At 41.1% G+C, this 16059-nt stretch overlaps 1 protein-coding gene across 1 annotated transcript in view; it reads left to right on the plus strand.

Annotated features, from left to right (window-relative positions):
- The window catches only part of LOC138959986 (transcription factor Sox-10-like), a 41809-nt gene extending 36115 nt beyond the window's left edge, over nt 1-5694 (plus strand). Inside the window, exon 3 of the mRNA XM_070331701.1 lies at nt 1172-5694. Within this exon, the coding sequence (XP_070187802.1) occupies nt 1172-2028 (857 nt within the window). The 3' untranslated portion in view covers nt 2029-5694. The remainder of the gene's footprint in view (nt 1-1171) is intronic.
- The last annotated feature ends 10365 nt before the right edge of the window (nt 5695-16059 follow it).

Genomic DNA, 16059 nt, shown 5'->3' on the forward strand with positions numbered 1-16059 from the left:
CATTGGCTTGGAGCCTCACCCGACAAAAGAGCATAATTATTTTGATGAAAGTGAAACACGACAAACAGTCAAGTAGTTAGCATCCTTCACTTTGACCGGAGCCTCGCTTTGAAGTGATGACTAAGTCTAGCCTATATATATATATACGTGTTGGATGAGATGAGGATGAGTAGTTGACAGCTCCAAAAAACATCGGTGAAAGTCGATGCAGAGCGCGACCCCTGGACCGAAAGTGATCACCGTCTTCTGATAATAACTTCCTCCACACTGACTCATCTTCCCACCGTTTGGTTTGGACTGAGTTGACTAAGTGCGTACATGGCAGAGTTTAGTAGTACACGGTGTCTTGACTAACCCAGTCATTGGTTATGACATAAGACTAAACTGTGTCAATGGCTTTTACGAAACTAAAGCGTTACGTATGCAACGCTTTGCTGCGTTCGAAACTATATCTTGAGCTGTCGTTCATTGTAGAGAACCTGACTGCAGGAAGGAAATATAGGACTTCCTACTTTAGCGCCAAAATGTCGCGTGCCAAATACTGCGTTTTAACTTTATCATGGTTCGATGATGCAAGTGTTAATTACTTCCCACACAAAAAGCAACTGAGCGTAGCCTTGAAGTGCTAAATATAATTCTTATCTTCCTTATATCAATCGATCGCGTGTGAAGTACGAGAATGATCTTTCCGGTCTGTTTTGACATACAGATCGTAGACTCATGTTTGACAATTTCCGTGTCTTTTGATCACGATTTGCTAGCACTTTTAGCGCTTCATTCGTCGTTTTTCATATATATGCAAAATATAATGTTGATTGATTATTATATCTTTGCGTTAATCCTTTATCTTACCCCCCCCCCCCCCTCGTTTTTCAAGTTTAATTTTAGGCCGTTCTGCCCAGGCTGATATCAGTACTAAAGAAAATATTTAGTTATCAATCATCAGTGGTGTTCAATGCAAGACAATGTCTTGATACTTGATACTCTCGTAATGCATCCAGAAAGCATATTTTAGTAACGGTGTCCACAAAGGAGAAATATAAGTCAATCATCAAATGGCCTACATTTTTGAAAAGTGCCTTTAGTCTAGCGCTTTAAATCAGAATAGTAAGAAAAAAGTAATCCTTTGTGTCCGAAATCTTACTTGACTTAATTTCTCTGTTTTTCTCAGGCCCCAACGGTCACCCCATCGATTTCAGCCGCGTGGACCTGCGCGACCTGAGCCCTGACGTCATGGAGCCGCTAGATGACCAGGACCTTGACCAGTACCTTCCCCCCTCAGGCATGCCCCACCCCATCGGCCACCCCCACCACCACCAGGCTCACCCCCTCGCCCACCCCGGTACCCGCAGCGACAGCCACTACCACCCGCAATTCTACACGGGCCCCAACGGCGTGGCCTCCTCTGCTGGCGGCTGGATGCCCTACAGGGTCAACTCCGCCACCTCCTGCCTGCCACCCCACTACATGGTCAACAGCAGCAACAACAACTCCACCACCACCGCCAACAACAGCAGCGGCAACATGTCTAGCAGCGGAGGCGGGGTGAGCAGCACCATTACCCCTCCCTACGACCTGTCGGAGCAGACTACACGCTCCCCGGGCTCCTCCCAGACGTCCCCGCCCTCCTTCCTGGGCCCTGCCCCCACCGGCAATGACTGCAAGTACCGCGACGACGAGCCCAGCTGCCAGCAGGTCAAGATGGAGCAGCTCAACGCCCACCAGCAACAACAACAACAACAACATCAGGTCCACCAGCAACAGCAGCGCTACTGCGACCCCAAGTATGACGGCTTCGGCGTTGGCTCAGCCTCGTCCGGTCGCTATGGAAACGGAGACATGGAGCCCGGGATGCACTTCCCTCCCCCTTCCTCCATGGCCGGGCCTTACATGCCCCCCAGCGCCTCCTCCGGGTCGGTGTCGTCCGCTGCCCCCAGCTACCAGTACGGCGTGGGTCTCCACCGCCAGATGTTCAACCCCATCGCCGCTGCTGTGCCCGGGGAGCAAAGCTGGGACAGGTACACGTGAACCGACAGCATGGGACATGACAGATAGAAGCATGGAGCGATTGATGTCTGTGTTTCCGTCGCCAAGAGGTATTCAAGAAGAAAACAGTTCATGCCGGTTAAATTACCGCGACACCACCGATTCTTGCGTACTTCGGTTGAGATAATTATGCCTTGTCTACTTGATACACTTTATTCTCCACTAATATACGCCGAACTCACGGTCTGTTTGATGTTCATCCTTGAAGGACCTCGATGCATGCAGGTTACTTCGCTTGGAGCGAAAGTGGCATTTCGATACAATAACGTGAAAGAATTTGCTATGCAAAACGATTCTACCAAGATTGAGCTTCGCCTACTTTGTTTTTGCTGTCAAAGACAACCTGTTACAACTACCACCGACGAGGATGAGCCTTATTGCTGCTGTCGATTGACTCACAGTGAACAGTTGCCATTGAATACGCGAGCAGGTCTTTCACTCAGAATCAAGGTTTTCAATTTCTGTCGTAAGATTGAATGAAACACCGACGAACGCTCTCCCGATTACTGCATGCCAAGGCACTACCACTGTCATTGTTGCGTTACAGATTTGTCCTTGTGTGAATAGTCCAATAAATATCGCCTTACCATCTGTAGGAGTGCCTTGACCAGGAAGCCTTGGACACAGTTTAACGTTTTCCCTTGTAGGGTTACAAGAAAGCCCAGCTTTATTCTGTGTTGGAAGATTTGACTTTAATGTTTTTTGTTACTGAAATGGTTTTTGAATCACCGTCACGATCGAACCCGACTTTGTCTTATTCATGACTTCTTCTCTTTTGTGAGCAGTATTAAAAATTGTACAGGAACACTCAGACTCAAGACAAAGTCCTTGTTTCTCATGGTAGTTTCTACATTATAGAAACTGCGAGCAAGCAGCAGTGGTCAAAGACGAACAGTATGTCACGTGGCAGCGGTCACGTGGTAGTTTTTATGAGCCTGGTGCCGTCTACAATGTCCTAATATGGAGTGGGCTTTCGATCTCAACAGTCTGTGTACTGAAAGGTATTACCAAGGATGACAGGCTGGCATAATTGGACACGCTCTGAAGCATCTTCACTCCGGGCTGCAGTGACAAACATAATTAGCTCTCAGTGTCGGTGCAAGCTGTTGTTAGATCTCACCAAAGCTTTTGACACAATTGCAGCTCCCTCGCTATTTCAGACAAGGGCAACTAAAAGCTCATCTCAGAAGAGAAATATCGACTGGAACCCAGTTTGTTTACTGCGATTGCGGCTTTTGACAATTTGTTCCATGGCTTTGCCTTCGGTGTTCTGCAAGGATCACCGCACCCATTGACATAAAGCACAACAACAAAACAGAAACAAAAAATACATGGAATCACAATAACTAATGTTTGAGGACAGCGCTAGGCCACGTGCTACTTGGAGATAGTACCGTAAAGGCTGCTGTCGAAATGTTGACAAGACTGAATGGAATTGTGAATCTCAGTTTAAGGAAGATGACCATTATAGTTGACATTTGCTTCCTAAATGTTTTTGAACAATGTGCTATTCTTATTTCTCATTTTATTCAACAGATTGAAAGTGTCTATTTTGTTTTACTTTGACGTCACTGAATACTTGTATGAATTTTTAAAGATCGATTTGTTGCTTTGCAAATAGAGAGAAAAGTGTGTTTAACAACTACCTAATTAGTTCTTGTTCTCTTTTAAGGTAAATATATTAGTGACTTGGCAGAACTCATACTGTTTGAAGTCTGTCTCTTATGGAATTCGTTCCAAACGATGTAGTGTCTGAAATATATTTGTGTTTAATGTTTTATATTATTTTGTGTGATGCAAGGAATTGATAGCAATGGCGGTGGCTTTGCCAAAACACCAAGAACTTAGTCTGCAAAGGTGTTTATGAAAAACATATATCTCGAGTCATTTTTGTTTATAGATACAGGCAAAAATTCAAACGGAAGAAAAGAAATAATTCAGACCTAATAATTACCAGTACGTTAAATCTGTTTAAAAAAACCAATGCCTTCTGTTCTTCCTTTTCTTAGACTCAACCATGCAAAACGTCTTACCAGAGAACAAAATACACGCGTGGATGAATACAAACTACTTGGTGTTATGGCAAAATTACCTTCGATGGATAGTTTTTGATATCTGCTGGCAGATAATGGTAAGAGAAGGTGACTTAACCGGATATGTTTATGTATTAAAATAACCTGCCTTATTTTGTGTGTTATATATATTCTATATCCCAATAGAATCTTGTGCTTTTAAATTTGAAAGGAATATGTAAATGAGCAGTGCCTTTTTGCTTGTCGGTAGCTTACATCATGTGACCGAAGCGTATGCTGTTAATTATGTATATGTACGTTTATGAGTTTATTTCACAGCCGCTAAATTGAATACGATCTGATTTTCTTTATCAAGCTTTGCAGCAACATATTTTGATTATCATTGCTAAGATGGAACATGTTACCATGTAATTTGAAAATCGTTTTGTTTGACATTCGTTTCTTCCTTTTGTGATTGTTGATTTGATGTTTTGATATATTATATTCTAAACCATTATCACTAATGAGACGATGATGAGTTTGGATTGTACCACTAGCATCAGTGTATAGTTGACTGCAAAGATTTTTTTGAAGACATTAAATGTGAAGTAACTTAACCCGGTTTTTTCCTTGTTGGTTTGTTGCGTGTTTGTTTGACCATGTTTGAACCGAACGTTGTTCACTGTTATTGTTGATTTCGGTTTGCTTTATTCTTTCTCTGTTTGTCTCTGTCTTCCTTGAAGGCACATGTTGGCCCTTTTCACTATTTCGTCCAAATATGTCACAAACACGACATTTGTCTGTTTTGTCTTATTCTTGGCTAATCATGTTGGCGGTTTCGTTCTGATAACTTTAGCGGAGAGATCTCATGAATGTAGACGTGTAATAATGCAACAAACCTTTAAAAAAAAAGCCGGAACTGAATCCTACTACTAAAAGACAGAATAACCTGTTAAAGTCCACTAAAATAACTTATTGTAAATACTCTTTGCACACAAGAAAAGTCTCATTTGAAGAAAGTAGCCACTGTTTCTTTCTCCTGAAGTAAGTTACCAGAGAGGATTCTAATGTTATGATTGTTTGCTGCCGTGTTTTAATTCTGACGGATTGTTCCATTGTGTTTGTGGCCAGTATCCTGATTCATTTTATTCATCATAATCAATTAAAAAAATGTTAAGAATAAAATCAAACTAGCAATAACAATAGAAATGAATTTAGAAAAACAACTCGACTAACCCACAAACTCATCTTTTGAATGTGGAAATGTAGATTTCAACGTCTTTGAGTGATACACCGACACATACAGACACACACACATAGATACACACACACATACACTCATGCATAGCCATACCCACATAGATGCAGTAACACAAAGACACAAACACACACACACACACACACACAAACTGTCAGACGCGCACACACACACACACACACCTGCGCGCTGTAGGATTTGACCGTTTTTGGTAGTATTTGGTTTGCCGTTGTCAAGATTAATTTTGCTCTGATGCATGGATAGATGTTTATCATTTATTCGTTTGTCAATGAATAACGAATGCGTACATATTTTTACATGTTTGTTATCATTACTGTTACTCCGGTCGTAATAAAATCGTGTCTCTTTGTCAAGAAAGTTAGTTTTTTCTTCATCCTAACCTTCTCCCTGTGTGTGTGTGTGTGTGTGTGTGTGTGTGTGTGTGTGTGTGTGTGTGTGTGTGTGTGTGTGTGTGTGTGTGTGTGTGTGTGTGTGTGGGTGTGTGTGTATGTGTGTGTGTGTGTGTGTGTAATCTTATGTAAAGTGTGTGTCTGTGAGAATTTGTGAGTGAGCTCGCCAATTGGATATAACCACAGAATGAAGTTACTTTCTTCGAGCAAGCACAAGAATCTCTGGTCTGTTTGACGTTTAGCTAAAAGAGACATGCCATTGCAGGCCTACCGTCGTTGTTCACACACACACACACACACACACACACACACACACACACACACACACACACACAACCACACACACACATACGCTCTCACACACACACTCTCTCTCTCACACACACGCACAAACACACACACACACACACACACACACACACACGCGCATAAGCACACACAAACAAAAGCATACCTTTGTTCGTCCTAGAAGTATTTATTCATCACAGGAAAAACAAAGTACAGATACCAAACGCACATATCACACAACAGAATCACCTACTCCACTAAGTACTTGTGTACTGGGACATTGATCTGTCGGCTCGTTCTTTTCTTCGCTGTCTCTTTGATCCTGGCTGCTTGGTAAGAATCGTTTCAACCTTTCTTCATTATAAACTATATACCAGGGATGTGTACTCGTTTCGTATTCACTAGCAACCACAAAATATTCACATAGAAACCACTCTAAATCCTCGATAGCTCATGGGGTGAAGTCGTGGTTGAAAGGTTCAGAACGTTGAAATGTACATAATATACATCTCTGGTATTAACAACACATATACATAACGCAGTTAGACTTACAAATACACGCTTGAATGAACACGTTCACTTCAATATCAAACTTATGTGTTCATACTTCTGCATAACAATATCACATTTATGAGTTCATTCTTCTGCTAAACAGTGTAACAAACATGCTTGATGCCAAGGCCCGTAACCATCATACTTCGCAACTTTGGCAACAAAGTGTTATCTTCTGTATTACTTAAAGTATCGTTCGATAATCAACATAATATTTCATGTTATAAACAGAACACACACAAACAAATATATACATATACCCGATCACACGTAAGAAAATGAAGCGGTTTCATACACTACTTTGCTTCAGAAAACCGACATTCCTGCAGTATTTTACTTACTGTTAACTGCAAGAGGTGTTCCACTTTTGAACATACTTGTTGTGAGCACTGCGTGAAATATTATATAATTCTACTAGCAAAAGTAGCACACAAGGTTAACACGAACAAATGTTTACAATGTGTGCTACTTTTGACAGTAGAGTTATATAGTATCTCACACAGTGTTCACAACTGGTTACAAACAGTGTAAAACCTGTGACTTGTACTCTCTCCCGTTTAAAACACAATTAATGAAACGACACTGGCATGAAAAACTGTATTCATAAAAAAAGATAACAGAAGCAGAAACACTACACATTCATGAATCAGGACGAAATCATACTGCATTGCAGGATGGTACTCAAAAGCTTCTGTTTTCTTAGAACGCCATTTTCCTTCATTCTTCTGTTTCAAACATAATTAACAAAGAGACATATATATTGGTATGAAACGCTATACATGAAAATATTAAAACGAAAGCAAGAAAAAGGCCAGAGTCGGCCCAAGTGCAACTATGTCAAATGAACCAAGGTCAAATCCGAAACAAATATTAACCAGTGTCATACAGCCAAGAAATAATATCTTTTTTAATATGCAAAACACCTGACACACATTTTAGCTGTATCACAACTATGTGAGGCATGTCACTGATAGCCTTTAAATTTTTTTTTTAAACCCATTAGTTCTTCCGTGTCTTCCCGACATGAATTATAGTCGTCGGCCAAACTGAGCACCATGAATGCAAGAATAAAGGAGAATGAGAATGAGAATGAGAATGAGCATGGCTAACAAACAGACTCACGAATACTTCCTGATTTCTAAACTTGGCTAAAAACGTTGTTGAAAGTTGCTGTACTTGTCACTTCCAGGTGCACGGAGCCCCTAGGGCTTTCAGTCATGTTTGTTTATTTGTTTGTTTGAAGATATACACACGTACAAACACACATGACGTAGAAAAGAAATAAAAACAGATGCTGTAAATTATGTTCGTCGGAGGAGGACCACAGTTTTTGTCTTCAAATTCCACACAAACTGGACTGAGCGATTCATCACACGACGAGAGGTCCGCGCACACAACATTATGACCTCATTTCCGGTCTCGCGTCACAAGCACTTGACGTAATGGCTTTGTCCTTGCCACAAAATAACAAGATTGAGCGACCGTAATGAAATTCCACAACGGCTGATTTATTCAAATTAAATGACATGCAACTTTGTTCGTTCCAATCCATTCTTTACCTTGGCTCTTGGTTTTTTGTTCTGCTTGGGATGACAAGGATTTCTTTTTCACATTTTAATACAAAAAACATTTTACGAAAGTATTTTGTATGTTCAGGACTATAGAACAAAGAGCATGAGGAAAGACACATTCACAAAGGTAGTTACACTAAAGACTTACATAAACAAAAACAAGAAAATCAAGAAATAAACTGAAAAGGGTATATACTTTTCCTAACACGAAACAACAAAAGTGCAGTTCAGACACCAGGATTGAAAATCGTCCATTTTGAATATTTTAGGCAAGACTGGCATCCTGGTCTGACAAGCAGCAGACACACTTTTCGAATTCATCGTTAAAAGTACTGCACTCTTCGACAAGCTGTCACAGCACTTCGTAAAATTAAAAAAAAAAAAAAAAAGAGAGTTTAAAACGTAGTGGTGTGCGGGCTTTTTCGTGCGTGCACGTGTGTGCATAAGTCCATGCGATACTGTAGACTGCCTGAATTCTTGATAAAACAAAAATCCCTTTTTTATTGTCTCATGCACAACATGCACATGCACGTGAACTACATTTACTTCACCCTATTTCATATGCATGCGGGAGCAAATCACATCTACATCAACGGCAGAAAACTCTTAACTGATGGTGTAAAAGCCACGCTGCCTTGTACTGTGATGTGGGCTATACTGCCACGTAAAGGGGTCGTTTGTTTTATTTTCAAGCAATTACCATACATGCACATTTATTACGTCATATAATTATACGTCATGCTGGTCCAATTGCCAGTTGTTACCTTTCCAATGGAAACATGCAGTAATAAATGCCTTTTTTGAATAAAAGTTTCTTTTCTTTCTTTCTTTATTTGTTGTTTAACGTCGTTTTCAACCATTCAAGGTTATATCGCGACAGAGGAAAGGGGGGAGAGGAGATAGGGGAAAGGGGGGAGATGGGATAGAGCCACTTGTTAATTGTTTCTTGTTCACAAAAGCACTAATCAAAAAATTGCTCCAGGGGCTTGCAACGTAGTACAATATATGACCTAACTGGGAGAATGCAAGTTTCCAGTACAAAGGACTTAACATTTCTTACATACTGCTTGACTAAAATCTTTACAAACATTGACTATATTCTATACAAGAAACACTTAACAAGGGTAAAAGGAGAAACAGAATCCGTTAGTCGCCTCTTACGACATGCTGGGTAGCATCGGGTAAATTCTTTCTCGTCCCAACCAATATGGGACTCCCCCTAACCCGCGGGGGGTTTGAATAAAAGTGAGAAATCCCGTATTTTTGGAATAAGCTATATGCAATATATTTGGAAAGGATAAAGTTACACACGCTGCAGCAAAGATGTAACTTGATATTGCTCTTAACTGATAAAGACAAACAAAGAAACAAACATGTTAATGTAAATTCCCCCTATCTTCGACAAACCCGCACAGGGGGAAAAGGAAAAGACAAGAAAATGGAAAAGCAATGCACCAAAACTAGAAATATGTGTTTGACAACTATCAACGAAGCAAATCACGTGACAAGCAAGCAACAATACGTCACAAGACAAGAACGACGATAACCTAGCAAGCACGTGACAGCAGTAAAACGTTTCCTTGACATCCCAACATCACATAGAATCAAAACGCAGTTGCAATTATCCAATTAGAAAACCGATCCGAAAAAAATGCTCACACATTTATTTAAAGGTACTATCCTCCATTGTTTTCATCAGCACAGGATCTCTCAAGGCTTCCACAAGGATCTGCTTCATCGTTCAAACACACACATGGACACACACTGAAAACACATATCCTGGCTGATGCCTGTATACAGTGCAGTGGACATTTTTCGCTGACTTGATTTCACAGATTGACATGGGTGTCATAAAGGAAATTAAGTCAACGGGGGGGGGGGGGGGGACACAATAAACAACAACAAACAAACAAACAATTTCATAGATTGACATGGGTGTCATGTAGGAAAATGAAGTCGACGGAAAAGCACCAAAAAAAAAAAAAAAAAAAAAGTGTCACAGATTGAAACGGGAGTCATTAAGGAAATGAAGTCAACGGAAAAAATACAAACAAACAAACAAACAAAAAGAAAATGGCAAGGCTGTTGCTTTGTGGTGTGTGTCTGTGCGGAAGGATGCTCTCATCCCTTGTAACAGCCTCAACACAGCTGTGCCGGTGAAAGTGTGATACCTTTCAACTCCAACACGACCCACGCTCACAATGTTCCGTGTGTTGGAGCATCCGTCGGGATGTGAAAAACAGTATTCTGTTTGTTTGTCTCAGTTTGTGTCCGTGACACACAAAACTGAAGGAAAACAAACAGAAGACTGTTTTTGACCTCTTAACGGATGCTCACAGAACATTTCCCAGTTCAGCAAAACAATGCTGGGAAAACTTATTGGATACGTTCAAAATCAAAAAAGGAGGGGTACTACCGGAAAGATGGACAATCATCACACGATCAGGAGGAAAAGAGGTTGCATACTAATGTAGCGATTGGCGGAATGAAGCTGGAGGGAGTTCCCCGGTTGCACGTCGGTCGGATGTTTGGTCTTGAATACGTCGTACAAACCGTAAAATCGTACACTCAAGTGCTCGGAGCCTTCCCCCCTGCAGTAAACTGACACCAAGGAACATTCGATTGATTGGTTATTGTGTTTATGTGGCCCATCTGCGAGTATCATGGCATTTTGTGCGTCTTAAGAAATGCATAATCAATAATAGTCTAAGGCTGAGAAATACACAAAACAGTTCTTTGACATTCCAATGGACACACAAACGTACAGCGACAGACTGGTTTGCAAAAGAAAGGCAAGAAACGGGGAGAAAGATATAAAAAAAAATTAAAAAAGAGAAAGAGAGAGAGAGAGAGAGAGAGAGAGAGAGAGAGAGAGAGAGAGAGAGAGAGAAAAGTTGGTTGGTTGTGAGAAAGGGGAAGGCGGGGGGGGGGGGGAGGTAGGAGGGAGAAGTGGGAGGGGGGGGGGGGGGGTCAGTTGGAGGATGGGGTGTTGTCTGTCGATGGCAAAGATGCTAAAATCTACATCAATGTCCTGTCTCTCTCACCGGCCTGGGCTTCCACCCTTGCTTGCATACACACACAGTTTGGTGAGGCGAAGGAGTACAGCCACAAAAAAAAAAAAAAAAAAAAAAAAAGGGAAATGCGAGGACGAGGACCGGAAAGAGACAAAGAGATGATTGTAATGGAAACAACAAATATTAGCGGGTGAGACAGTGCATCCACCGCCGGCCACAGCACACACACACTAACATGGGGAGAGGAAACTCTTGGTAACCGTCGCTTCCTTTGCTCTTGTCTTTTCCCCTACAATTGTCGACCCGCCTCAACTTTTTAAATTGTTAATATTCTATCATAACATACAGCGACAAAATTCATATAAATTGACGGTACTTTCCCTTTCGCAACTGCACGTCCTCTTTGGCCGCACTCACCTATCAAAACATCACTCTTCAAGGAAACTCAATCGAAACAAGAAGCAGGAAGCACAATGTTGGACTTCAGGGCTGGTCTGCTTGCAACACATGTCAAGGCCGGAGATGTACCGACGATGAATGTAGTACAGGGGAACCCCCTTTCTAAGACCCCTCAATTTAAGACTCCCTCCCTTTAAGACTTTGTTTTTCAGATTTTCTGTTCATAACATCTCTCAATTTACCTCCATTTTATGACTCTCTCCTTTGTAAAATCTGATTTTCTCAAAATTTTAGGAGGTCTTAAAAGGGGGGTTCCACAGTAGTCTGATTACTGATGAGGAGGAATGGGGTGGTTAACTGTAGTACAGCCTTCATAATATAATGATGTTGTTATATGTTGTGCTTTTGAAAACTTGTAGATATTGTTCCCTTTAGTATGCAACGAATTTTGTTCTTGTAAAAGAGAGTAATTGATATTTTCAAATGTTCATCATGTACATTAGTTTGTATACCTTTTTATTTGTGATTTTGTGGGGATCATTTTTGTAAGGCGCTTAGAACTATGTTAGGATTTGCGCCATATAAATACTCTTGTAATTATTACTATCATTATATTGGAGTAACAGGAAAGTAGAACTAATCTAACAGACAAGAGAAGAAGTTGATACTGCTGCAATAAGTCAGTTTTTTAACCCACGGTATATAATGAAGATCTTCTATTTTGTATTATTGACAAGAGAACACGGATAGTCTTACTGCTAAGAGAAACTGTTACTGATGCAAATGAAAATGCGTAACCCAACGCTAAAATCTGAAAATATTTTCCCACAGTAGCGATAGCAATTCAAAAATAAACTGTAGACAAAAGGGAAAACAGGAACAATCTGAAAAATAAAATATTCTCTTCTAGTAGTAAGGAGAATGCAAGACTAATCTAAATGTTATCCCTATATCACCAACTCCTCTTCCTGCGTTTCTGTTGAAGTACAGTACTGGTCAATCAAGAACCTCAGTATCACATGTGACTCCCAAAATATCACGATCTACCTGAAGTCAAAATAAAGATCTGTCCTATACAGCAACTGCCTTGACTTCAGAACTGGCTGGGAACGCAGAAGAAGAAGAAGAAGACTTCGAAATTTAGATAGTAACATAGAAAGACGACAAATACATCTGTTTAAGTGACTCGGGAAGCCAGAACATTATCACATCATCATTAATAATAATAATAATTATATACCTTAATAACGTCTCTTACGACGAAATCCAAACTACTTCAAAAATAACACGACAACGACGACGAAGATTAAAAAAGCTCATCTGACTAACAACAGACCACCGCAGCTCTCCAATTCACAGTTAGTAGAGCAACTTATCTAGAGCACCTGTAACTGATATACGCTTAGTTAATTCAGACAGGAAGACAGCTAACAGATTACTTTTCACAATTTGCGAGACACCCAGACAATTGAAAACTTTGAATTAGCGTTCACGCTTTGACGTGACACTGACACGCTCCGTCGTCCTTCAGACTTCAAAGTGGAAAGACTTCCGTCATTATGGACCACAAAACTAAACCTGCGTCACATCAATCTAGTTCTCAACTATTTCCTATTTAACTGATTTTCCACTAACAATCCACATGAAAAAAAAGAAAGAAAAGAAAAACTATAATATTATATAACTTCTTCGATCATGAAAACCTAAACCCATTCCTTGCACTACACCCGAGACAAAAGCAAACAAAATACTACTGTCCACACGTGTGTATGCTAATCCTCATATCGTTGATTCTGCCCCTGGTCAACAGACACTTGAAAAGCTGGACAGAAGCAGAAAGAACAGCCCAGAGCAGAGTGCGATGGAGAAACGTCGTCAATGGCATATGCTCCGCTCCGCTGGGGGCACAGGGCCAAAGTAAGTAAGTCTACAGTTTTCTGATACATTTTGACCGTCTTAAAACACCGTCCTCGAATATTTCAACTCTGAACATCCGAGGTAACCACACTTTTTTTGGGTGCAGACTCTTCACATCTCTGGGCAGCCCCAACTACGGGCATGCCAATCCCTTCCACCGTCCCTACGAAGCCGGTACAATGTACAATGCAACGTGCACGACACATCTGGTCATCTCAAACTGCGCAAAACCCACTCGTTCCTGAAAGCTGGTCTTCACGAAGACGTTACCACAAAGAAAACATACACATTGAGAGCAACGTTCCCAAACTACCCCTCCTGGAATCACGCAACTTGAAACATGTCTAACTACACAACACCCACTCGTTCCTGAAAGCTGGTCTTCACGAAGTAACCACAAAGAAAACACACACCTTGAGAGCAACTTCACCTAAATCTATTCTATCTGGAATCACGTTCCCCCAAACTGTCCCTTCTTGGTGGACCAACTGTTGCAACAGAAGCATACATTTCCAGGGCGATGGCGAGCGAAGAAATCGTGTCGTTGAAAATCTCTGCAGTGACGTCGACGTGGAGTGCTGTACTTTTGTTACAAAATTGGTTTTTACAATGATCTCAGACTTTAAACGATCTGTAGGATCAACGTGAAAACCAGTTTCGTTTGATCATCTTCATCTGTGCCTTGACTTGTTTCATGCTGCTTTCACTGCGCTCCATCTGTGAACAGAAAATACGACTGGATTGCGCTGTCCATTTGTACAGAAACAGAAAATGAAAACATGCAGTACTGATCGAGTATACACCGTAACGAATACATATTACATCTCATTTATACCACCCTCTTTCTCCCGCACCCTCTCTCTCCATATGTACCTGCATCCCAATCTATACGCTACGTATATGTAGCTATTGTGTGTGTGTGTGTGTGTGTGTGTGTGTGTGTGTGTGTGTGTGTGTGTGTGTGTGCTCTAGAGAGAGAGAGATAGAGATAGAGTGAATTGAATGGAACTTTATTTTACGAGAGAGAGAGAGAGAGAGAGAGAGAGAGAGAGAGAGAGAGAGAGAGAGAGAGAGAGAGAGAGAGAGAGAGAGAGAGAGAGAGAGAGAGAGAGAGGAGAGAGAGAGAGAGAGAGAGAGGAGAGAGAGAGAGAGAGAGAGAGAGAGAGAGAAGAGAGAGAGAGAGAGGAGAGAGAGAGAGAGAGTAGAGAGAGAGAGAGAGAGGGGTAGATGTAGGGGTAGATGTAGGGGTTGGGGTGTTGTAAGAGAGCATAAACTGCTGAGAAAGTTTTTCATAAACAAATAAAAAGTAAAAAATAAAGAAAAGTTGAGTAATTGGGAAGTTTAATTCAGGAAAAAAAGAAACATCTCAACAGACAAAAATCGACGATAATAAAATGCTGCGACTAAGTTGTGAATGAAGTCTAGAGCAAAATGATGACGATGGCATAGAGCAATACGAAAAAACAAAAAACGAGGGTTAATTGCAGTCAAGTCAAGCAAAAATCCGAAACAGAAAAAACCCATCAGACACATGCTCAACGTCCCCAGTAACAATGAGCTATAAATTTGAACTCTTGTCAGAACTAAAATCCTTATGAGTCGAGCTGCCAGAAGTTTTAGACACGCTTCCCCTCAGGTGCGCATTTAGACAACTTCAAACCTCATAAATCCCTCAGAAAGAAAGAGAGAGCGAGAGAGAGCGAGAGAGCGAGAGAGAGAGCGAGAGAGAGAGCGAGAGAGAGAACGAGAGAAAGAGAACGAGAGAGAGAGAGAGAGAGAGAGAGAGAGAGAGAGAGAGAGACAGAGAGAGAGAGAGAGAGAGAGAGAGAGAGAGAGAGAGAGAGAGAGAGAGAGAGAGAGAGAGAGAGAGAGAGAAGAAATATAGTCACTGACAAATTCTCATCCGGCAATGGCACATGGATGTAAAAAAAAAAGAATATGCAACCATGCAAACAATTCATCTTGTCAGAATGGAGCTTCGAGAATAAAACAGTTGTTGGTGTTAATTCAAGAGAAGGAGCCGTGCAGCTGAAAATACTTGGATCACATTTATACTGATGTTTCTGACAAAACATTGGAGTCAACCGACTTTTTAGTTTTTTTCTGCACAGGCAACACATTAATTTTAATGGATGTGCCTCTAAACTAGGACAAAGTACACTGATAACAATACAAATTTATGGTTTCAAGACAATTCTGAAAATTAAGCATGCTCTAAATGTAGGCTTGAGAGTGTATGCACATGCGTGTGTATGCTATTGTCATGGTGTCTTCAAACCATCGCGTTGATTATACAGCCTGTATTAATCAGACGTCGTCATATCATATCATATCATGTTATATCAGTCGTGTTGTATGTGACTAGAATACATTGATTCCAGGTCAGTTGCCCAAAGACAAAATGGAAACTTCCTTTCTAAGTAAGTGGCCCGCAGTAACCGCAGTCCGGTGACAAGCAACAAGACTTGCAATACTTGACGAGGACGCCCGTTGCAGGAAACATGGAAATCTTCCGCACTGCTGAACGCCGACACGCGTCAAAGCTCCTCGCTAACGTTCTCGACACAGTTTGGTTGACTGGGTGGATGACTG

This window comes from Littorina saxatilis, linkage group LG2 (assembly GCF_037325665.1).
Source record: "Littorina saxatilis isolate snail1 linkage group LG2, US_GU_Lsax_2.0, whole genome shotgun sequence".
In the NCBI taxonomy this organism is placed as follows: domain Eukaryota; kingdom Metazoa; phylum Mollusca; class Gastropoda; order Littorinimorpha; family Littorinidae; genus Littorina; species Littorina saxatilis.